This window comes from Notamacropus eugenii, chromosome 4 (genome assembly GCF_028372415.1).
Source record: "Notamacropus eugenii isolate mMacEug1 chromosome 4, mMacEug1.pri_v2, whole genome shotgun sequence".
Classification (NCBI taxonomy): Eukaryota; Metazoa; Chordata; class Mammalia; order Diprotodontia; family Macropodidae; genus Notamacropus; species Notamacropus eugenii.
In genome coordinates, this window is record NC_092875.1 from 462277463 (window position 1) to 462302206 (window position 24744).

At 39.9% G+C, this 24744-nt stretch overlaps 1 protein-coding gene across 1 annotated transcript in view; it reads left to right on the forward strand.

The window, feature by feature from the left end:
- Nucleotides 1-24744, forward strand: part of ACOT12 (acyl-CoA thioesterase 12) — a 67027-nt gene that overhangs the window by 21737 nt on the left and 20546 nt on the right. The window contains 5 exon segments of the mRNA XM_072606249.1: nucleotides 3082-3217; nucleotides 14625-14781; nucleotides 18235-18354; nucleotides 21932-22082; nucleotides 24381-24436. Of these exon segments, the coding sequence (XP_072462350.1) occupies nucleotides 3082-3217; nucleotides 14625-14781; nucleotides 18235-18354; nucleotides 21932-22082; nucleotides 24381-24436 (620 nt within the window).

Genomic DNA, 24744 nt, shown 5'->3' on the forward strand with positions numbered 1-24744 from the left:
TTTCCCTTTTTCCTACCTCTCTTTGAAGCTCCCTGGTACTTTATCTTCTGTTTTATCCTCAGGTCCCTAATGATTTATACCTTCCTTCTTTGAAACCTGTCTTCTGTCTTCATCTGTGTCCATCTCTTTAAATATGAAAATGGGAAAAGGCGCCATCTTTATGGTACTGGCCAGTAATTACAGTCTCACTCATATAGGTCTTCTAGTCTGATGCGCTAACCCCAGAGCAGGTCAGACAAATGTCAGTCATAGCAAGGTACCACTGAGAGTATTCAGGGCTAGCAAAAGAGCCTGGCCTTCGAATTCAGAATACCTGGGCCCAAATTCAGCTGTGGTACTTAGTACCTTTGTGACTTTGGGCAAACCATAAGACCAGTTTCCTCAACTGTAAAATGGGGATAATCATATCTGTAGTATCTACCTCAAGGGGTTGCTATAAATAGCAAATGAAGTTGTGTGTGTGTGCATACACACACACACACACACACACACACACATATGAAAGGTGTGTATGTAGCATTCAGCAAACCTTAAAGTGCCTTAAAAATACCAGCTATTGGGGAGAGAGGGAAAGTGCCTACTATGTGCAAGGTACTGGGCCTAAGCATTTTACCAATATTAACTCATATTTTCTAGCCAGTATCAAAGATGAGTCAGTCCATCAATAAGCATTATTAGGTTACCTACTGTATGCCAAGTGCAGTGCTTAACATTGGAAATACAAAGAAAGGCAAAAACAGTGTCTTCCCTCAGTTTGCATATTCTGCCCTCAAAAAGAATTTATAGTCTAATGAGGAGACATGTCAATAACTAGGGACATATTAGATACATACAAGTTGATGGAACTGTCCAAATGCCCCAGTGGCATCTGATTTAAGTTGCCAGATCATTGATATTCACTGGGATTCACTTGAGAATGGAATCATTGGTTTTTTGACTGAGTTTTGTTTTATGTTTAAATCTTGAGTTTATCAGAGAACATCTCTGGATTTAAAGTCCCCTTTGCCTTGGAACTACATGACAGGAAGTCAGTGAGGAAAGCAAGAAATGGTGTCCAGACACCCCACCCCTTGTACTCCAGAATCCAAGGATAAGCAGCCCCACCCACCATCAACCTCTTCCCCTTACTTCCCCCTCCCTAAAATTCCACAGAATGGAGGTATGTTCAGTTGGAATGCTTAAATCCCATCCAGACTTAACCCCCCAAATTGCTTTTGAAGACCTCCTCTTAGAAGCCTAGTGACTTGGGATGTTGCCACAATTCTTTGGTTCAGCTAGCTCCTTATCTTAAAACACTTAGAGCCTAACTTTATTTTCCCCTTGGCATAATTCCCATTCATTCATATAACATTGAGACTCTAAGTGAAAGATCAATGACCTGGTCTGATCTTAGAGCCCTTCATGACCCAGAGTAGCTACTGTTTTCTGTCCAACATTATAGTAGGTGAAATTGGCAATGATTAACTAGACCCAGCTCCATCAGGCAGCCCTCAGGCTGGGGAGCATGGCACTAAAGCTCTACACCCTTCCAACGGCCAGGTATCATTTAACATGACTTTTTTTTTCTTCAGATCTACACAGTGTACAACAGTGTCATTATTTTTGTTTGCCTATTAAAAAATAGGAATATTTTGACCATGACAATTCTACTCTGGATGCATTTATTTTGTGCCATCCAAATATGCTGTCCTCTGTTGGAAAGCCTCCTCACCCCATTGGTGCATTTATATGTTAATTCCTAGCTCAGCATCTACTTCTAAGACATTCCAGTTCCCTGAAAATTTCTTTAAAAATCTTTACAATTTCTTTTAAATCTCTAAAATGCCTTTAAGAATTCTTTTAAAAATCTTTCAAATTTCTTTAAAAATAGTAAAAAAAGGAAAAGTTTTCAGTGTAATTGCTAATTTAATTGCTTATGCTTAGAACAGTTTACTTAGTATTTTCAAATTATTTCTATCTACATAGATGAAAGAGCTAGCAATGAGATCCCATTCCCCCACCTCCGTTCTGCTGCATATAGTATTCGTCATGCCCAGAATGCTCCCCATTACACCTCTTAGAGTCTCTGGCTCCCTTCAAAAATCAGTTCAGGTACCATATTTTACCCAAGATTCCTCCCCCAAAATTTTTTGAATTTATTTATCCATGTACATGTTATTTCCCCAAAGCAAAATGTAAGCTCCTTGAAGGAGACATTTTCATTTTGATCTCTGTAGCTCACATGGCACTTGAGGTTTGAAAAATACATCCATTGTGTCATTTGATCCTAACGACCCTAAGGGAGATGTTGCTAGTGTTACTGTGTTATTACAATCTCCATTTTACAGAATAAACCCAGAATGAGAGAAATCAAATGGCTTGTCCACAGTCACTCTGGTAAGTAGGAGGATTTGAACACCTGTCTTTCTGACTCCCAATCCAGCACTTTATTCCTAGTGCTTCCCCCTGTGCCTAGCATGTAGTTAGTGCTTAATAAAATGCATGTTCAGTTTAATTTGAAACACTTTTCATAACAAAATTCTGCCAGTTTGCTATGTGATAGGAGTTTTGATAGATTGAACTTCAGAAGATGAAAAAAAAGGGACTCATGAAGCACCATGTAAATGTGAACCGCAGAGGCGGAAATGAAAGTAATGCCTTCCCTCAGGAAGTGGGGGGGGGGGGTAAGCATACACAGGAAAATAAATACAAAGTACATTTTATGGAGAGGAGGGAGGCAGCACAAACACCTGGAAGGAGCAGAACAGGTCTCTCATAGAAGGCAGCAGCCCTTGCGCTGAGCTTCCAAGAGGAGGGATGTTAAGAGGCAGAGCTGAGGAGAGAGAGCATGGGGGACAGGAATGGAGGTGAGAGGGGGGAGGTCTTTCCTTTCCCTTTTCCTTTCTCTTTGTCTCCTTTCATTTAAAAATCAACACAGACTTACGCAATTTGAAAACAGAAAACAAAACGCTTTTCAGCCTAAGACAATTAAATTGGCGTCTTTTCCTCATACTGGGAGAAACACATTCTGGAAAGTGCTTCGACCATCCTTTGAAATCACTTGTGGCTAAACCACTGAGGCTCCCCATTTTGGTTTTGTAGGTTTGTTTAAAGCCGGTCACCATTCTCACAGAACACGATCAAGTGGAGCATGATCTGGCTTCAGAGAGAAGGAAAGTCAGACTCCAGCAGGAGGACACCTTCCAAAGCCTGATGAAGGCCAGCAGCAAGTCTGATGGTTAGTAAGGCTCCTTCTAGACACCCTGACTGAATGACTGCAAAATGAGAGGATTATCTTTCAGGAGCCCATGCATTGTCACTCTATGTGGTAATTCAACATGCCTAGTTGAATTAAACTAGATTTAAAAGTAATTGAGAAGGGGGCAGCTAGGTGGTGCAGTGAATAGAACTGGCCCTGGAATCAGGATGACCAGAGTTCAAATCCAACCTCAGACATTCGACACTTGACCCTTACTAGCTATGTGGCCTTGGGCAAGTCACTTAACCCCAATTGCCTTGCCTTCCCCCCCTCTAAAAACAAACAGTACATGTGATTGAGAAATTGTAAGACAGATAAAGCACAGCACACTTGAGGGCTTCTAGCACAGGTTTGCTCTTGATTTGGTCAGACAGGAAATACACTAAAAAGGGATTAATAATCTTACTTTATTCTAGTCTAGCTTTCTCAGAGGAGGATTGCTGATAATGGGAGCACAAACTCCTGCAACATTCTCTAATCACCCTTCTTGCAGGGGCGGGTGAGAAGGGGGAGCAACTGCCCTACTTCTCCATGGGGTCAATCAAGACAGGCACAACTTGTGCTTTCCCTAAATCCCCTCAAGCCTCAGTGGGGGCCAGTTGAGTCAAACTCAGATTCCCCTCAAGTCTTGACGGAGGCCAATCAAGGCATACACAGCATTCCAGCTTGTACATTCAACCCCAAGGGTTCCCCCCAAGCCTCAATGGGGGCCAGTTGAGGCACACACAGCATTTGTGCATTCAATCCTAAGAGTTTCCCATTCACTGTCTAATGACCACCTGTTTTATAGACCAACAGACAAAGAAGGCCAATTGCCAGCAATGGCCTCGCAAGTATACATCACCCCATCCCTGTATCTCACTGCACAGCCACAGTGGATGTTCATATTATTTACCATTATATAACAATGCACAAGGATGGTGGAGATGTTTTGAACCATAACTGTGGGAACTCATATCTTGTTGGGACTGGAAGCTCAATTCCGTGTGGACAGTCTCAGGCAGGTAAAAGTGGGACTTCTAAATCTTAGAGTCTTACGAGGCCCTCCATGAACAGCGGGGGTTCGAGAAGGTCAGACCGAGCTAGCTCGGCTAGCTCGGGTATTTCCGCCTCTCCCCCGGAGATACCTGATGGGTGGAGTCTCCCTGCCCTCGAGGTCGTCCCGGATTGGAGCACACCTAGTTACCTAACAGCACGGTATTGAGATGCAAACTGTGTGGCTGAAGATTAAGTAGGATTGAGGAAGCCTAAAAGCTCTCTTAGCACGTGTGGAGCCAAAGAGAAAAGTAGGGCTCCGCTTCTTTTCTTTCCTCTCTCCCCTCCCCCTCTCTCCCCGCTTGTACTTCTACTTCCAATCCCTTAAGCTTAGCCTCCTTAGGAAATCTCCCCCTCTTCCTCCTAAGGAAGACCCCCCTGCATTTGTAACCCGGACCCTGAAATAAAGCTCAACCCCTGTTTGACTCTGGAACGTCCTTTCTCTCATACGTTTATCCGGTTTGGCCAACCGAAGACCTGGGACAGGTAAGAAAGACTCGGGTAGCCCAATACAGGCCTCTAGGCTTGGCAATATCTAATACTTGATAACTGTTGGTTATTGTGGCTATGGATCCTGGGAATCTGTACTCTGAGAAATAATAACAAAATCCACATTATACACACTAAAATCCACCTTACAGTAAAATTCACCCTACATACAGAAATATTTAAGAAAATAAATAAAATTACCAAAAATATAGATATTATTTCATTTTAAAACTAGGTCAATATGACTCAACAGGTTCAGAACTGTTTGAATGACTAGACCCAAAGACTAGGGAGGGATTTGTTTTGGTTTATTTTTCCCAAAGAGCAGTCAGTGTTAGGGCAGATGTAGCGGATAGAATACTGGCCCTGGAGTCAGGAAGATCTGAGTTCAAATCCAACCTAGCTGTGTGACTCTGGGCAAGATACTTAAACCTTGTTTCCTCATCTGTAAAATGAGCTGGAGAAGGAAATGATAAACAATTTTGTATCTGTTCCAAGAAAATCTCAAATGGGGTCACAAAGAGTCAGACATGATTGAAATTACCGAACCACAACAAAAGTCAGTGTTAACTTGGAGATAAGTATATAGTAAACTGTCCCTGAACTATTCAATATTTGCATTAATGTCTTAGACTCTATCAAAGGCAAGGTAGAATGTCTAGCAAATGTGCAGATGGCATAAAATTGAGGACAAGTCAGCATCCAACCAAGCAAGACTATGGGCTAGTTCTAATAAAATTACATTTAATTGGGATAAATATAAAGTCTTGTTCTTGGGCTCAAAATATTAACTTTACAATACAGGATGAGCAAATGTGTCTAGGCAGGTGACTGCAAATGATTTGGGAGTTTTAGCAGACTGGAAGTTCAACATCTGTCAACAGTACAACATGCTAGCCAAGAAGGCCAATACAATCTTAGACTGCATTGACAGAGACGTAGAGACCCAAGGAGGAAGCTCACAGTACTGTTGAACTCTGTTCCAGTCAGACCATATCTAGAGAATTGTGCTCAGTTCTACAAGGCAAATCTTAGCAAATATATTCAAAAACTTGAGCAAGTCTCAAGGAAAGTGGCCAGAATGGCAAAAAGACTGGTGATCTCATCTCTGCCTTGTGGCTTCCCTGGCTTTCTTCAAGCCCAAGCTAGATTCCCAGGGAGTCATTCCCAATCCCCCTAAATCCCAGGGCCTTTCCTCTGTTGATTATTTCCAAATGATCCTTTACAAAGCTTATTTGGACATAGTTGTTTGCATTTTGTCATTCCCCAGCAGACTGTGAGTTCCTCCAAAGAAGGGATAGCCTTACTTCTTTTTGGTATTCCTGTCATAGCAACATTAATCGACTCACGGAGTGATCTTGCCAGCTGAAGGTCTGTTAAAAAGAGCAGCATGGTTGTTGTCTTCAGATGGTTAAGGGGTAGAGGTGGAATTAGGCCCGTTCTGCTTGGCTTGTAGGATTGAACTAGGAGCAGTTCTTACCAGAGGCAGATTTCAGCACAACGTAAGGAAACATTTTCTAATAACTGCCATAGTCCAGAAACTGAATAGTCAGTGCAAACTATATAACCTTAGACAAAGGAGCCGTGCATTATCCCCATCACCACCATGAAGCCAACTAGCCTCCAATATGCCCCAGTACAGCTCCTCACACTGTTGAGTCTTTTTAAAAAATAGTATTTTATTTTTTCTCAATTACACATCAAGACAATTTTTAGCATTCATTTTTACCAAATTTTGAGTTCCAAGTTTTTCTCCCAGCCTCCCTTCCTCTCCTTCCCTCTTCTTAAAATGGTAGGCAATTTGATACAGGTTATACTTGTGCTATCATGTAAAACATATTTCCATATTAGTCACAGTTGTGACTCTTTGTTATTCCAAGAAATAGATCAAAAGGAAAAAAAACATGAAAAAAATAAAGTAGGTGAAAAAGTATGCTTCTATTTGCATTCACAGTTCATCAGGTTTTTATCTGGCTGTGGATAGCATTTTCCTTCATGAGTTCTTCATACTTGTCCTGAATCATTGTGTTGCTGAGAAGAGCTGAGTCATTTAGAGTTGATCATCACACAATGTTTATTGATACTGTGTACAATTTTTTCCTAATTCAGCTCATTTCACCATGCATCAGTTCACACAAGTCTTTCCAGGTTTTCTGAAATCTGCCCATTCATCATTTCTTATTGCACAATAGTATTCCATCACATTCATATACACAGCTTGTTTAGCCACTCCCCAATGGATGGGCATCCCCTCAATCCCCAATATTTTATCACAAAAAGAAGAGTTACTATAAATATTTTTGTACATGTAGGCACATGTGGGTCCTTTTCTCTTTGTTTTGATCTCTTTGGGATATAGACCTAGTAGTAGTATCGCTGGATCCAAGGGTATGCACAGTTTGATAGCCTTTGGGAATAGTTCCAAATTGCTCTCCAGATTGTTTGGATCAGTTTACAGCTTCACCAAGAGTGCATTAATGTCCCAATTTCCCCACATCCTCTTCAACATTTATAATTTTCCTTTTTTTTTCATATTAGCTAATCTGATAGGTGTGAGGTGGTATCTCAGGGTTGTTTTAATTTGCATTTCTCTAATTAAGAATGACTTACAGCACTCCTTCATATACCTATAGATAGCTTTTATTTCTTCATCTAAAAACTGCCTTTTCATATCCTTTGAACATTTATCATTTGGGGCCTTGTATTTTTATAAATTTGACTCAGTTCTCTATATATTTGAGAAGTGAGGCCTTTATCAGAGACACTTGGTGTAAAGATTGTTTCTCAGCTTCCTACTTTCCTTCTTGTCTTAGTTGCGTTGATTTTGTTTGTGCAAAAACTTTTTAATTTAATATAATCAAAATTATCTATCTTATATTTTATAATGCTTCCTCCCTATCTCTGTCTCTGTCTCTCTCTCTTGTTTGGTCATGAGTTTTTCCTTTCTCCATTGTTGAACACTTTGAAAGAGGCAAAAAAGTCTACTTAGACTTGCAATGATAGAAAGATGATTTGCTAAGAGTTACCCCACTGGTGTGTGTAACAGCTCACCAATTAGAAGGATGATGATTGTTTCAAAGTGCTGTCAATCCTTTAGGGGAAATGAAATTCCTAAAATTGTCATTGACAGTACATGCAGTGATCTAGGCTCTGCCACCCTTCCTTACTGCATACCAGTGTCTAGAAAGCTTTTCCATAATCTCTTACAACTACAAATCTGAACTTTGGAAGGAAAAAGCATAAATTGGCCACTAATGGAGCTCACAGTTGGCTAGAAACGTGAATGAAGCTCATGAGTCTTTTTGAGTTAATATGTAGTCACAATAGGCATAGAATTAGAAGGGGCCTTAGAAGTGTCAATTCCAACCCCCTCATTTTACAAATGAGGAAACTAAAGCCCAGAGGGATTAAATGGTTTTCCCAAAATTATATAACTTGTAAGTGGCAGAGACTCCAAGTTCAGTGTTTATTTTACTACAACATGTAGTTGTTACCATATCAATACAAATTTGCTTTCAGATGCCAAGGAAAGTCCTTCTAAACCCATTATGCATCTGGGCTCACAGCTTATAACCATTGACTGAGTCACAACAAAGATAGAGGATACCATACAAGGTTCAGTAGAGATCAACTGTGTTTTCTGAGTGGGATGTTTATATCACCGTAGGTTCATCTTCATTTATTGATGAAAGTAGCTCCCCACCCCAGCAAAGACCATCAACAGTACACTGTGCTATTAAAGAAAATGCCCATAAATACATCATACAAATGAAGTATTTAATAGGTCTTAGAGTATTTAGATGATAATCTTGTCACTATGCTCTCTATCCAAGTTGTCAGTCTTACCAATTCTTTCCTGAGACATTGACCAGACATATCAAACATCCTTGTCTCTCCCTTGATCAAGACAGCAAGATAATTTAGGTAAGATTTTTATGGAGAAGAGTTGGCTTTCTTCAGGAGTTATGGAAATAATGCAAGTCATCGGCAGAGGACTCTGAACAGCAGTTTTTACAACTGCCACTGAGAGGACAAGATAAATTTCAGATTACCAAGTAAACAGAATCAAATTATAATCATTCAAATGTTAATAGTCACAGTAATATAGATAAAAGTTATTAACATATTTTAGTTTCTATCTGATAGGAAATTGGTTGTCAGGGCTACGTATCATAAACTTTGTTAGAATAATATTTTTTTCAAACTATGTATATAATTTTAATTTTATTCTGCCTCTATGTGCAAAAAGGGAGGCAATGTGGTATCATAGATGGAAAACAGTTAGGTTCAAGACCTATGTCTGATACATTTTGGCTATGTGACCCCAAGTATCAACATGCCAGGCAACTCTAAGATGATGAGTTGCAGAGTAGGTGAGGATCTGTATTGTTAGATGGGGTTTCTTGATCTGGAGCAAATTATTCCAAGATCCTCTTGATCAAAAACAAATTATTCTTTGAATTTCATTGATTATATTTCAAAGTCATCACACATGCCAGTGGTTCTAATGGAGCTTACCTAAGAGAGAACAGGCTAATTATTTAAAAGTAATAACCAGTTCTTATGCTGTAATAGGTGAGAAGGAATATAGATTTCCAAAGAAGTAACAGAACATCAGCCATCTGAGAAAACTGGGTCAACTCTGAGCCCATCAAGCACTTCAAAGTACAGTGGGAATAAATTTTTTTAAACTAGCTTGAAAAAAATTAAGGCATTTACTAATGTCAGAGCAATTTGCATACATTAGTAAAACATTTGCAAATGCATTTACTATTTTTAAATGTAGTGCTTAAGGGGAATTTCTATTACTGAATATTTTTTTGAGAAAATACCAAGTTCTTTCTGCTTCAGTCAAAATAGCATACTTAGAAGATGGGACGTCATCTTTTGGAAGGATGTTTTGTGTCCCATTTTCAGCTTGATAGAGTAGCAGGAAAGCTGAATAAGAACCACAAGCCCCAGGAAGACAAGAGAATCCGATCACTCTAGACGGTCTTATGCATGGAGCACTTTGGGGTAGGGGTGGGGGCCATTGCCCTAGTGACCCTTTGCCTTTTTCTGTCCTCTTGGAAGGCCAAGAGCGGCACATGAAAATCTTTGTTATTATTAATCATGCAATCAATTAAATATTTACGAAGGAGCTACGATTTGCCTAGCTCTTTGCTGGCAGGCATATAGAAAGGCAAATATCAGTCCTTAGTCCTTTAACCTTAATCTGTGCCAAAGACCTGAAATCTTGCTTTGCTTTATTTCACCCTAAACTCAATAACCATAAACAAGGACAAACAAATATATAAAATAAGGCATCAAATCTTCCATAAAGCCATGAACCCTGAACGAGGAAGTATGCCCAAAGTAAATATACCCTGGTACACTTTAGCAAAACGGGGATGCTTCATTGGCTTCCAAATTCTTTTACTTATCAGATTTTGTTGCTTTTTACAAAAATTGATTCACAACTGGTAAACACATTCTGATTTTGTGATTATGGTTCCAGATTGCGTCTTGGTCTCACCACATTTCTTTGTATATGTCCTGCTTGTCACTTTATGGCGCAGCATAACATTCATATGCTACACATACTACATACTAACAATAACATACTGCAGTTTATTTAGCCTTTCTCCAGTTATTGACCATAAATGCTGTTTACAAATCTGGGGGGTTGTTTGCTTGTTTGGGGCCAATAGAAATGTTTGTATAGATGCCTTTTCATTCTTACTCCTATTCTTAGGCTATGGTCCTAGAAACTGCTCTTGAAAGGTGAAAGGGCATGATTCTAGAACATCATAGTGTGATAGATTTAGATCTAGAAGGGCCCTTCTGGATCTTCTACTCTAATTTCTTCACTTTACAGGTTGAAGCAATAAAGTCGCAGCTTAAGGGCTAGAACATACTTTATATATGCATGTTGTGTTTATAATATGCAGTGTCCCAAAAGTCTTAGTGCACTCTTGAGCTTTAATAGTTTCATATATTAAGGTTAATATTTAGTAACATCTTATTAGATTACTAGTAAGTGGGCAGATCCTCAGCTTCCAAGTCCAGTGTTGTTTTCACAGCTTCCCAGAATCATAGAATTTGAGATCTGGATAGGACCTCTGTGGGTATCTATTCCAACCCATACCTGAATGTGGAAGCCTTACTATTATATAATCCTTATGTGTCCAATTCCCTCATTTTACAAATGGAGAAACTAAGTCCCAGAGGGTTTAAGTGACTTGCCCAAGGTCATACGCACAGTAAGCATCACAGTTGGAATTTGAACTCAGGTCCTCTGACTTTAAAGTGATCGTTCTTTCCCTTGTACTTTTTTGTTGGATTTCCAACTAGCTTGAGAACATGAAACTGAAATGTCAAGTTGTGCCGTCATATTACACAATATTCCTAGAACATCCAAAGTACAAATTTTTGCAGACAAGCACAACCAGCCACAGGTATTGTAGGGCTTTTCTTATCTACTAGACAGGATGTTTGAGTCAAATGTGACAACTAAGTCTGTGCTCACAGCAAGTGGGACCCTGGAGCATGTGCCTACAAAGCGTACCTAAAATTTCGAAGAGAACCCTTTAATGCTAAGGTCCTCTCAATGAGAGGCCTAAGGTGTTTAACCTTTACAGTCCTTCTGTCCTTAATTCTGAGGATCAAGCCTCCCCCGATGGCTGAACCACATATCAGGTCCCCTGAGTCTAGACATTAGCAGGCCACCTTACAAGAATAGACCTTTATTCCCAGAAAACTGGGACAGGATTTATATTGACATTTGGACCAACTTTCTTCACGATTAGCAAAATAGACAGGATTTTGTCTTTGTTTCTTATAACTCAAGGAGAAAGTAGCTGCAGAAGTGCTGGCAAATGGGGGAAAGAGCTCACTGCTGGGAAGTGACTTTCAATCCTCAGACTCTTCTTTGGTCAGAGGCTGGACTTGAGCATTGCTACTGAGCAGGATCCCCTCCTGATGGACACCACAAGAGACATGGACCTTAGTGACAGAGGAAGTCGTGATTGCTTCTCTGCCAAGAATACCCATCCATAGAGCCTTTAGAAGGAAAGATGTTCTTTTAGGGGAAATGATATCCACCATAGGGTCAAGTTTACCCAGCTAAAGGTGATAGAGAGTCATACCTTTTACCTCATAACTTTAGTCAGCCTCTCATGATCAATTGTGAGCACTCAGTGTGAGGACATTGTTGTTGCATTAAGTGGAATGATGAGGAAGAAATGAAATGGTAAGGTGAAGGCCATGAACCTGAGTGTCCTGCTATCCAAAGGGGAGGCAGGATTTTGGTTGTTTACTTGTTTCAATTGTGCTCAGCTCTTCATGACCTCATTTGGTTTTCTTGGCAAAGATACTGGACTGGTTTGTCATTTTCTTCTGCAGTTTATTTTACATATGAGGAAACTGAGGCAAACAGGGTGAAGTAACTTGCCCAAGGTCACACGGCTAGTATACGTTTGAGGATGGATTTCCACTCAGGAAGATGACTCCAAGTCTGGTGCTCTGTGCACTATGGTGCCCCCTACTGGGCCCAGAAGTAGGAAAGACATCCCAAAGAGCACACAGATAAGCGCAACTGTTTAGAATTACACACATACACACACAAACACACACACACCTCTGCATGTATATATGTATGTCTACATATACATACATGTATATCTACAAACATCCATATTATGTATGCCTATATGTGTCTGTGTGTGTATACACACAGCATACATATCTATGTGTGGGTATGTGTGTGTGTATATATATATATACATATATGACTAAACCTGTGTTTTCATCTCCCTCTACCCTTGTAGGTGGATATATCTTCTCTCTAACTTACCATCTTAGAGCAAGGGTATTTAACCCACAGTCCACACACCCCTAAGGGGTACATGGATAGATTTCAAAGGGTCTGTTAGTTTATTTTTTCTCTCCAGGATTTTGAAAACTACATCTGTAAAAATGGGTTCCTTTGAAATCCTATGCATTTTATTTTATGCATTTAAAAAATTATTCTGAGGAGAGGTCACCTGATTGACTGAGGGATCCATGACCAAAAAGCCAAAGAACCCATATGTTAGGGAGCTCCTTGAGCACCAAGAAGTTAAGACAAGCACTGACTGGTCCAAGGTCACATGGTGAGCAGGTGATAGAGGTATTCTTGCACTTGGTCTTCCTGCTTTTGAGGTGAAGTCTCTCCTACTATCCCATGCCATACTGCTTCTCAGAAAGGCAGAGGCTTGGTTATTTTGCTTCGCTCAAGTCAGAGCTACTGCCTCCCATTGGGGCAGAATTCGCAGAGTTATTTTCTAGTTGACGCCTATCTGTCAAATGGATATAGTTTACATAGGGGCTATAATTATTATATCACATCTGAATATTGTATTTTTAAAATACATAATAATTTATTATATTCCAGGTTTCAAGGGCAATAGAATGAATGGAGAGACCTGAGCTAGGAAAGATTAATCTGGAAAAATCTTCATAAAGGGGTTGTGATTTGAGGCAAAATGTTTTAGTATGACATAGATGGACATTTCAGATATTTGGGTGAAAGTTGGTATATTCTTTGTTTTCCTGATTTTTCTGAATCGCCTTCTGGTTCTCAGTTTCTGCAACTAAAAAAGGAGGGGATTGAACTGACTTCTTACTCTAACTCCATGAACCAAACTCACTTTCACTGTGCGTGGACTCTGAATGCAGGCCCTTTATAAAGAGATGACAAAGGTGTTCAGCATGAGTTGGCAGAACTATGTGGCCAGAAGCCATGAGAGAAGATGGAGAATGCTGTGGCCATTTTGTTTAGAGGATAATCCCAAATATCTGATTGTGAAGAGGGTCTCTGGGTAAATCAATGAAATGGGATGGGATGGAGGCAGAAGAAGAATAAACAAGAGAGTGTTAAAGAAATGAAAATCGACTTTAAGAACGTAGGCTGTCAGTAGTCACTCTTCCTCACAGGTCTACTGGGGAACATGCCAAGGAAAGTTGTTTCGAAGGCGTTTTATTGAGACCCAGAGGAAGTTCGTTACAGTCTTTCTGCACGCTTCTATGGGAATTTCCGCTCCGGAGGATCTTGCGTTTCCCACCTAAATGGATATTCCTCTTTTCTCACATTGCAAACTGAGCTCTGTCCCTGGCCAAACCCACCGGATATCTGCTTTCGGAACTACACATCCACCCAAACAACAGCACTTGGGAGATTGAAGCCTAGCTGGTGATTCACTTGATGATGCAGGAAGCAGCAGTGAATACATGTTATTCCTTTGCAGGCAGAGTAAACGATTTCTCCATTGTTGACAGTAAAACCCAATTTGTCAGTAAATGAAGGCATATTATTCTGAAGTGGCAGAAGGACGCTGAGATGGACAGCGCCATTGTCTTTTCTGCTCATAACAGCAGTTTTTAAAACACCCAACTGCATTTCCATCGCAAGTGGCGTTCTTATTCGGAGAGGTTTGGAACACCCAGTCACTGTGCCCCAGAGGAGCGGTGGCTATACATACATATCTCAGATCTTAAATTCCCTTTTGTATTTATCCATTCTTTCGACTAAAACTCTGAAATGGGGTTGTTAATGGGGAGCAAGATGGATGCAATATTAAATTTAAAAAAAGAAAGCACTAAATCCCAAACATACCTAACAGGTACTTCGAGAAGGAGAAAACACTGCCAGTTTTGTTATCTTAACCCCTTGCGTGAAGATGAGACTTATCCATGTCCAGGATGAAACTTTGTAGCTTCCTCAGGTGCTTATTTATGAAGACAATGAGTTCATTTTTACAGGGGTCAGTCCTTCTGAGGGAGTAGTCACCCTGGGGACACTGGGTAAAGCTACTGCATTTAATGTTTCCCATTCACATTTCAGATGCCATCTGTGATCAAGAGGACGGTATGGTTTCTACTAGTGATACCTCAGTACAGAGTATTGAACTTGTCCTTCCACCCCACGCAAACCATCATGGAAATACATTTGGGGGCCAGATTATGGCTTGGATGGAGACAGTGGCCAACATTTCAGCAAGGTTGTTTATTGGTTTTGTCTTTGAACTGTGTCATATGACCCTCTCTTGAGAAAAACCACTTGCTCTTCTGGCAGGGTTACAGGGGTAGGGGGGATTACAAGTGAATGAGAAGAAAGAATAGTGAGGGTTAGATGCTCAGAGTGGCCAAGATCAGGAGATATGTTAGTGTAGTAAGGGCTCAAAGTAGAGGACTTGGGGAAATGGTGCCTCTCATTAAAATGATTTTTCTAGAGACCCACAACAAACAGTCCTTCTCTCCATGATCAATCTGTTCTTTTGTCTCAGGCAATCAACTAGCATTTATTAAGTTTAAGATATCCAGTGGGCAATTGGAGATGCAAGACTGGAGGTCAATAGAGAGATTAAGGCTGAACAAATAGAACTGAGAGTTAGTTACCTAGAAATAGTCATTGAGTCCATGGGAGTTGATGAGATCACTAAGTGAAATAATATAGAGGGAAAGGAAAAGTGGGCACAAGAGAGAGTTTCAAGGGACCCTCAAGGTTAGAGAATGGGAGGTAAATAAAGACCCAGCAAAAGAAACTGAGAATAGTCAGACAGTTGGGAGGGAGGAAGAAGGAAGAATGGGAGGAAGGGAGGGAGGGAAAGAGGGAAGAAGGAAGGAAAGAAGGAGATAAGCACTTATTTAGCAAGTGTTGTGCACTTTACAAATATTATCTCATTTAATCCTGGAAAGTAGGTGTTATTATTAGCCCCCTTTAGCCGTTGAGGAAACTGAGGTAGAAAGAGGTTAAGTGATGACTTGCCCAAGGTCAAACAGCTCATAAGTGTCTGAACCTGGATTTGAACTCAGGTCTTCCTCCAGGCCATTTCCCTATCCACTGCATCACCTAGCTGCCTAGAGAAAAGGAAGAACATGAATAGGGCAGGGTGCTGGCCTGGGAAGGAGCTAAAGGGTGGAGATTGTGAGGACAAAGAACAAGTTAGGGACTGTAAGGCAGAGGAAGAAGTCATAGACTGTGACCAAATAAGGGAATTTTAGAGTTTATGAACATGGTTATACAACACTTGTGGGTGACAGAAAGATCAAACTATGTATAGCTGAGATGGGGTGGAGGTGGAGGTCATAAAAAATGAGTAATGTGAGGAGTTGGAAGAAGATTAGGGTGTTTCAGAGAATATCAACATGTAAAATGATGTCCCCTAGCATGACGGCAAGGCACCTAGCTGACCCAGTGGATAAAGTGCTGGCCCTGGAGTCAGGAAGACCTGAGTTCAAATCTAGTTTCTGACACTTACCAACTGTGTGACTCTGGGCAAGTCCCTTAACCCTGTTTGCCTCAGTTTTCTCATCTGTAAAATGAGCTGGAGAAGGAAATGGCAAATAACTCCAGTATCCTTGTCAAGAAAACCCCAAATGGGTTTTTCTGGCAAGCTGGGAAGGAAAGAAGGACTATGAGCCAGGCACTGAAAGCACTGAGGAAGAAGAAGGGTACACAATAGCCACCAGGATCTTCACTGGGTAATAAATATGGATTAAATGAACCACAAAGGAAGAGAAGTTCCTGACTGATGGTGGCAGATAGAGAGCCTGGAAGAGGTGATGGGAGCATGGAGCTTCCCAACTCCCCCACTATGACCTGTGAGTTGAGAAGTCTGAGTGAAAGTGCCCCCATGGCTGGAAAAGGTGGCCACTGTCATCAGGAAACCAGAAGATGGAGGGAGCAAGAAAGGAGGAAATTTAAGAAAGAAGCTAGTTTATTACTTATGGATCAGGCATTCTTGAGAGCACAGTGGAACGGTTGGATCACTTTACAGTGGGAGGTGGGGAGGTCAGGAGGTTATAGTGGGCATGGAGAACAGGGTTAAAACAATGTGAGATGGGGAGGATATGATGGCATGGGAATAATCTTACTCATCAAAGCATGAGTTCAGGTAGATTATCCTGAAAATGACCATCTGAGTTCCTAGTTCAAAAATAAAAATAAGATGGCAGTTTTCACACTTTTCTCTGAATTATGGATGTTGATCTTGTAACACAGAAGCTCATCATGACAATGGTTTTATTACAAAGGTGAATAGACTGAATAGAAATAGAAAACAGTCTCTTACACTTAAAAAATATTCTCTCACTACAGATTTTTTATGGCAACTTACAGTGTTGCCTGACCTTTGAAAGTGCTGGTTAGAATTCTTGTGACGAAAGGTTTAAATGAGAAATGAGAAGAAAAAGAAGTAATTTGGGGGAGAATGCATTTAAAACTTCTTTCAATTTAAAAAAAGGTTTAAAATACTCTGTTTAAAATACCCATGTAAAGAATGACTGTCAGCTTCAAGGCATGTTGAAGAACCAGAAAACATTTGAATGGGAACTGTCTCTTCTGATGCAACCAAAGCAGAATTCATCTTTTTTCCAAATTTAAAAGAAAATTTAAATATTCATTTATATAGAAAGCACAAGTCTTAGAAAGTTGTATTTACTACTGCTTTGAACTATGCTGAAATGAAAGAATGTTGTTCTTAAATAAAATGAGAAGACTGTCATTTTATGATGACAATGAATCATTTCCTTTGCAAATAAATAATATGACTAGACATGGTGGAGGCCTTGCTCGAGCACTTTCTACTGTAATTGAAGGACTAAGGTTAACACCTAAACCTATGGAAAATTATGAAATATAACCCTTTCTTTAGGTCATTATTGTCTTGAAATTTGAAACTTCACAGAAATAGTGTAATGTGACAAGCAAAAGAGTCTCTTAGGTTGTGAATGGCAGTGGTAGTAAATTTTTGTGTACCGAGAAAATCCACTACTTTCCCCCTTCCTTTTAATGTGCTGGTACATTTCCTTAACTGTGAAACAGATGAATCAACAACACTATACCACACCAGCCTAAGGGCAGAAAAATGTGGCAGCCGCTTCCATATTTCCTTCATGCTACAGTCCAACTGTGGTGGTACACACTATGTCCCTGATTCCCAGCCTCCCTGAAGCAGAGTGGAGACTTCATTAAAGCAAATTTAACACAGTATCTCCTTCCCTAGGAACCAGAGGAGAGTAGGTCTGTCACCAGTAGGGCAAGGTAACCATTCTGTTGCAGTTTGGTAGATTATCAGATGGCATATATAGTCACACTGCCAACATGCACAAGCCATCTATTTGTTTAATTCTTTGGAGGGAAAAAAAAGATAGTCATTTAGCAAACAAATTACTTGAGCCACAATGAGGGTAGCTTAATTGGAGCTAGAGTCAACCCACTCTAATCAACACTGAGCAGCCATATCTGTATTCTCTGAAATAGGCTTACCCCTCTTCAGATTGCAATCAGAATCAGACCAGACTGTCCTCTGTGCCAACACACACCCACTTACCCCAACTTTGCCCTTGGTGAAAGAATTCTAGTCTGCCATTCAGCACACAAGGGTTATGCATGGGCAGGAACACCCTGATTTATTCTCCAAGAGGATCTCTTTTGTCTTGTTCTTTTTCAGCCGCCTCTGTGGCTCACATTCCATTCTAAAATCGGTGGATATGTTTAAATTTTGGGGACCGTCTACCGTTGGTGATCGTCTTGTCTTCAATGCCATTGTGAACAATACTTTTCGGAACTGGTAAGAAGGGGCTGAGGAGACACGTGGGATTGCCGTGCTTTCTTGACTTTTATTTTGTGATCTTAATGAACAACTTGGATTCAGGTTTGGATTATCATTATTATTGCTTCACTGACAGGGAGGGAGAATGCAAGCAAATAATTGGAAGTGTCTATCTTTTTCATTTAATTCAAATTATTTTTATTACTTATTTTTATCTTTTTATTGTCATCGCTCATTTGTTTCAGTCGTGTTCAACTCTTTGTAACCCATTTGGGGTTTTCTTGACCAAGATACTGGCACAGCTTGACATTTCCTTCACCAGCTCATTTTACAGATGATGACCTAAAACAACCAGGGTTAACACAAGGTCACACAGTAAGTGTCAGAGGACCGTTCTGAATTCAATTCTTGATTCTAGGGCCAGCGCTCTATCTACTGTGCCACCTAACTTTTGAATTTCATTAACTTTTGAATTGTAGCCTTTGATTTCAAACATACAGATGCATTTTTGTACTACCTTGGCCTATTTCCAATAAGTAAATTATGAATGATGAGATGGCATCTCCTGGTGATGATGGGTCTGGCATTTAGTGCTACACCTTTGCCTTCTGCTTTGTTCTTGTTTTTAATTATTCTTTCCACAGTATAGAGCTGTTCTCAGTTATTTGCTGTTGTTCTATTTAAGTGTCCAAAAGCATTTTTATTATTCTTATCTAATTTAATTTAATTATTGTCTAATTTGTTTTGTTTTCTTGGATTATAAAACCATTGCTCTGAGAAAAGAAAGTTTCAGTACCTAGAACCTATGGCCTAGCCACCAAACTCAAGTTTTCCACAAACTGACTCATTCTTGCCTCCTTCAACTCTGCCCCAAATTACTCTCCCTTTGGTTTGGGTTGCCCCCACACAGAGTCCCTTCTAGGAAATCTTGGAACTTCTAAGTCAAAAGATAGTTCTTGTCTAAATCTCTACAGATGTGTATAAATGGGTCTCTGGCTACCAAACAAGTACTCAAAGAAACAATGCATTTATCTAGTATCAGATAAAAAGCCTTCAGTCTATCCCACAGAAGATGCAGAAAATGCTTACATTTGCTCACAGCTGTCCATCTCCAATTGATACAGTTTTCCTTCTTTCCTGCCTTTCCCCAGGGTCCTCCTGTGCTCTCTACTTGCAAGGGAAGCAGTTAATCCTTAAGTGCTAGGTACTATGGGGATATAAAGTCAGAAGGTGAAATGATCCTTCCTTCATTTCATAATGAGCTTATATTCCATCGGGGGAGATGACACATACATGTAGGAATGTATACAAATGAAATACTAAAAAAAAGGCAGTCGAATAAGGTAGGTGGGAGGAAGTGATGGATGCGGGGAGAGCAGGAAGGGCTTCCCAGAGAAGAAGGCAGAGCTTTTACTCTGTATCGATGTCAGCCAGGGATTACATGAGACAGAAGAAAGGGAGGGAATGAAAGCCAGGCCTGAGGGAGAGCAGGTAAAAAAGCAAGCAAACAAACCAAACCAAAATGGTATTGAGACAGGCAGTGGTATGCTGTGCAAGGGAAAGGGAGAAAAGGCTGAGAGAGTCATAATCCCTTGCTATTTTTATGAGTGGCTCTTTTTAGAAAATCCTAATAGGATTCTAGACTTATGGTATTTTTAAGGGTGAACTCCCCCTGAAAGGGACACACATTTGGGGCTGTCAGGAAGGCAATGCCCTTCTCATTGGACCTGTGCCATCTGAATAGCTCATGGTAACAGAGGAGGGCAAAACTGAGGTCTTTTGCTCCTGCCTATCATGGTTTAAATTCTCTTGCTGCTCCTTCAGCTTTGGGGACCACCCATGGGATCCCTCTCACTCTCTAGGATGCTAGTGCTGCCCAGGAACTCCTCTTGTCTCACATGAAGGCTGCGTTCCTGTACTCTTGAACTGGAGGTTGTTATCAGGACAACCCTGAGTGTGGTACTTCCAAGGCATTCCCATTTTCTCATATGAGCTAAGATTGAGGAATTCTCCTTGTTTGGCATCCTAGTTACCCTATCCCAAAGTCATCAGTGTCCTTGCTACTGTCTCTGCAGGGCAGCCCATGCACTTAGGGTACAAAAACTCTTAATACCTTAATATTCACTTGGCAGATGCCATCTCCTGAGATGAGGAAGAATATTCATTCAGTTCCTGGGTGACTGTGCGTGGACAATCATCTCCCTTTCATTCCTCTACCCAGGGATTAAAGTCTGTTCTCAGGTTTCTAGTTTAAAGGAAGGAGGAGTGGGGAAAAATGGTCAAGTTCGCAATAAAGACAATTGTTTTTAACAGGCCAGCACAGAACGTTAGTTTTTCCCCAACACAGTACAAATCTCTGAGGCATTACATTCCTTCTGAGTTTAGAATGGGTCATATGGACCAAGAAATCGCACTATGAGGCATATTCCCCAAAGAGATCAAAGATAGAAAGAAAGCTCTAATATACATCAAAATATTTATGGCAGTACTTTTTATGGTAGCAAAAAAACTGGAATGATCATAGCTAATAATAATATCTAGCATTTACACTGTGCTTGAAGGTTTACAAAGTGCCCTACAAATATGATTTCATTTTATCTTCCCAACACCCTTGAGAGACAGGTGATATTATTATCTCCATTAGAGATGAAGAAATGGAAACTGAGAGAGGTTAAGGGACTTTCCCAAGGTCATATAGTTAGTAAGTGTCTGGGTCTAGATTTGAACTCAAGCCTGCCTGTTTCCAGGACCAGTGCTCTATGCTGTTCACCATATACCTGCCTCTTAAACTGGAAACAAAACAAATAACTATGGAATGGGGAATGGATAAGCAAACTGTGGTACATCAGTTCAGTTAGCTATTCTGAGCTGTAAGAAATGAGGAATATGAAAAATACTGAAAAAATATAAAAAATACTGAGATTGACATGAACAGATACAAAGTAAAGTGAGAAGAACCAGGAAAACAATATACTCAATGATTACAGCAATGTAAATAGAAAACAAGATGGTTCAAATGGGCATGTGTACACCCTTCACAAGGGGTGCTGTCAGACTCCCCAACAAAGGCTCATCCAGTTGATCAAGGAACTCCCCCAAATTAACCACCTACATAATATAATGAAATCCTCCCTCTCCCTCCTCCCACACCCAAGGTACCAGATGAGGGATTGTACCTATTAATTCAAACAGTGCCCCAAATACTTATTATATAAGTGCCTGAATTAAGAAGTAAGTTCTCTGAAGGAGCATGTACCAGAGACATAAAGGTGAATACAGAATGGGGCTCCTTTAATCCAAATTGCTCAAGGATAAAAAAGATTCTTCTATGAATTTCATAAGATCAGAAATTTAGAGGACACAAAAGATCATCTAGTCCAAACCCTGTATTTTACAGATGAGGAAATCGAGGTCTAGAGAGGTTAAATGACTTGACCATGTCCACAGAAGTAGTAAATGGAATTGCTGGGATTTGAACCCAAGGTGTCCACCTCAGTTCTCCTTAAGCCCTCTGCTGTCTCTTCTGCCAAGGAAGTTTATAATAAGTTCTGGTCAGATTTTCCTTATTATGTGTTGTTTATTTTTCCTTTTGTAGGGTTGAAGTCGGAGTTCGTGTTGAGGCGTACAACTGTGATGAATGGTCCAAGGGCCAAGGCCGGCATATCAATAGTGCTTTTCTCATTTATTATGCCATTGATGATAATGATGAGCTCATCACATTCCCCAAAGTCAAGCCTGTTTCAAAGGTCATGCTTGCAAAAGATTTAATGATCAGGCCTTCTGGCTCCTCCCATAATCGTGACATTACACAACCCTTTTGCTCACACTGTTCCATACATTGCCTACCATTTAAACTTTGTTCATTTTTCAGTAACAGCTGTTTGCACAGCACTTTGAAGTATACAAAATGTAGACTACTCAGATTTTATTGTTGTTCAGTTGTTTTCAGTTGTACCTGACTCTTCATGACCCCATTATGGGTTTTCTTGGCAAAGATACTGGAGTAGTTTTCCATTTCCTTTACAGATAAGGAACTAAGGCAAGCAGACAGAGTTAAGTCTGTTTCATTCTGTGTTCCAATTCCCTAGTTATTTCTCTGGATGTGGAAGATATTTTGCCTCAAGAGTCCATTGAGAATTTTTTAGGTCCTTGCATTGCTGTGAAGGGCTAAGTCTACCAGAAAAATTCCTCACACACAGTAGTTGTTGCTGTGTACAAGGTTCTCCTGATTCTGCTCCTTTCACTCAGCATCAGTTCATACGAGTCCTTCCAGGCCTCTCTGAAGTCTTCCTGTTCATTGTTTCTCATAGCACAATAGTGTTCCATTATATTCGTATACCATAGCTTTTTCAGCCTTTCCTCAATTGATGGGCATCCCCTTGATTTCCAGTTTTTGGCCACCACAAAGAGAGCTGTTATAAATATTTTTGTACATGTGGGACCCTTTCCCATTTTTATGATGTCTTGGGGATATAGTCCAAGAAGTGATATTGCTGGGTCAAAGGGTATGGCACATTGTTGTAGCCCCTTGGGCATGGTTCCAAATTGCTCTCCAGACTGGATGGATCAGCTCACAGCTCCACCAACAATGAATTAGTGTTCCAACTCTCACACAGCTTCTCCAGCATTTATCATCTTCCTCTTTTGGCATGTTAGCCAATATGAGAGGTGTAATGTGTTACCTCAGAGTTGTTCTGATTTGCATCTCTCTGATCAATAGTGATTTAGAGCATTTTTTCATATGACTATAGATAGCTTTAATTTTATCCTCTGAAAACTGCCTGTTCATGTCCTTGGATCATTTATCAATTGGGGATTAACCTGTATTCTTATATATTTGACTCAGTTCTCTATATATTTTAGAAATGAGGCCTTTATCACAGACACTGGTTGCAAAAATTCTTTCCCAGTTTTCTGCTTCCCTCCTAATCTTGACTGCATTGCATTTGTTTGTGCAAAAAATTTTCAATTTAACATAATCAAAATTATCTTTTTTTGCACTTCATAATGTTCTCTATCTCGTTTGGTCAAAAATTTCTCCATTCTCCATAAATCTGACAAATATACTACTCCTTGCTCCCCTAATTTGTTTATAGTATCAATCTTTATACCTGGATCATGTATCCATTTGGACTTTATTCTTGTGTACGGTATCAGGTATTGGACTATGCCCAGTTTCTGCCATGTGGTTATTCATTTTTCCAAGTAGTTTTTGTCAAACAGTGAGTTCTCATTGTCAAACTGTAGATTGCTATGCTCATTGACTACTGTGTCATGAATACCTAACCTATTCCACTGGTCTACCCGTCTATTTCTTAGCCTGTACCAAGTGGTTTTGATGATTGCTGTTTTATAATACAATTTGAGCTCTGGTAGGGCTGGGCCACCTTCCCTAGCATTGCTTTTCATTAATTCCCTTGATATTCTGGATCTTTTGTTCTTCCAGATGAATTTTGATATTATTTTTTCTAGCTCTAGAAAATAATTATCTGGTAGTTTGATTGGTATGGCACTGAATCAGTAAATTAATTTAGGTAGAATTGTCATTTTTATTATATTAGCTCAGCCTACCCATGTGCAACTGATATTTTTCCACTTACTTAGATTTGACTTAATTTGTGCGAAAAGTGTCTTATAATTGTGTTCATATAGTCCTTGGGTTTGTTTTGGCAAGTAGACTCTCAGATATTTTATAGTGTCTACCATATGAATATTAACTCTTAAATCAAGTTAGGATATTCCATACTGGTATAAGCGTGCATAATTAAATTCTAAAAATTATTTACTAAAAATGGGCAAAAGTAAAGAATGCGGGTTGGACTTGCAGCTAGAGAATCTGGTTTGAAAACCCTGCTGTTATCTATGACATGCATGTCCTTAGACAGGTTACTTTTCCTCTGTGCTCTTCTGTCTCTTCACAAATAAAATAGGGGGGGTTGGGGAAGGGGAGGTGTCAACCAACCAACTACTAAGATTTCTTTTAGCTCTAAATATAGTATCTTACTGAAAAATTCATCAGTAGTTTTTTGTTTCTTTCTTTAAAGGATGATATTAGAAGGTATCGTGGGGCTATCGTACGTAAGAGAATACGACTTGGCAGGTACGTACTGTAAGATATAAAAGAGTTTCCTAAAATCTCATTAACATTATATATAGTATAATTTTTTTGGTTAATAAAAGTATCTCTTTTTTAAGCACTGATTTCAGTCTAGGCACTATAATAGCTATTTGAGAAGCTGTTATACCAGAATGGACTATATATACTGCAACGACCTTCCAAAAGTTGTTGGACCAGTTAACCAAGTAGCAAACCTACTATGTGCATACTATGTGCCAGACACAGGGCTATCTGCTAGAGATACAAAGACTAAAAAGAAACTGTATATGTCTTCAAGCAACTTTGTTATT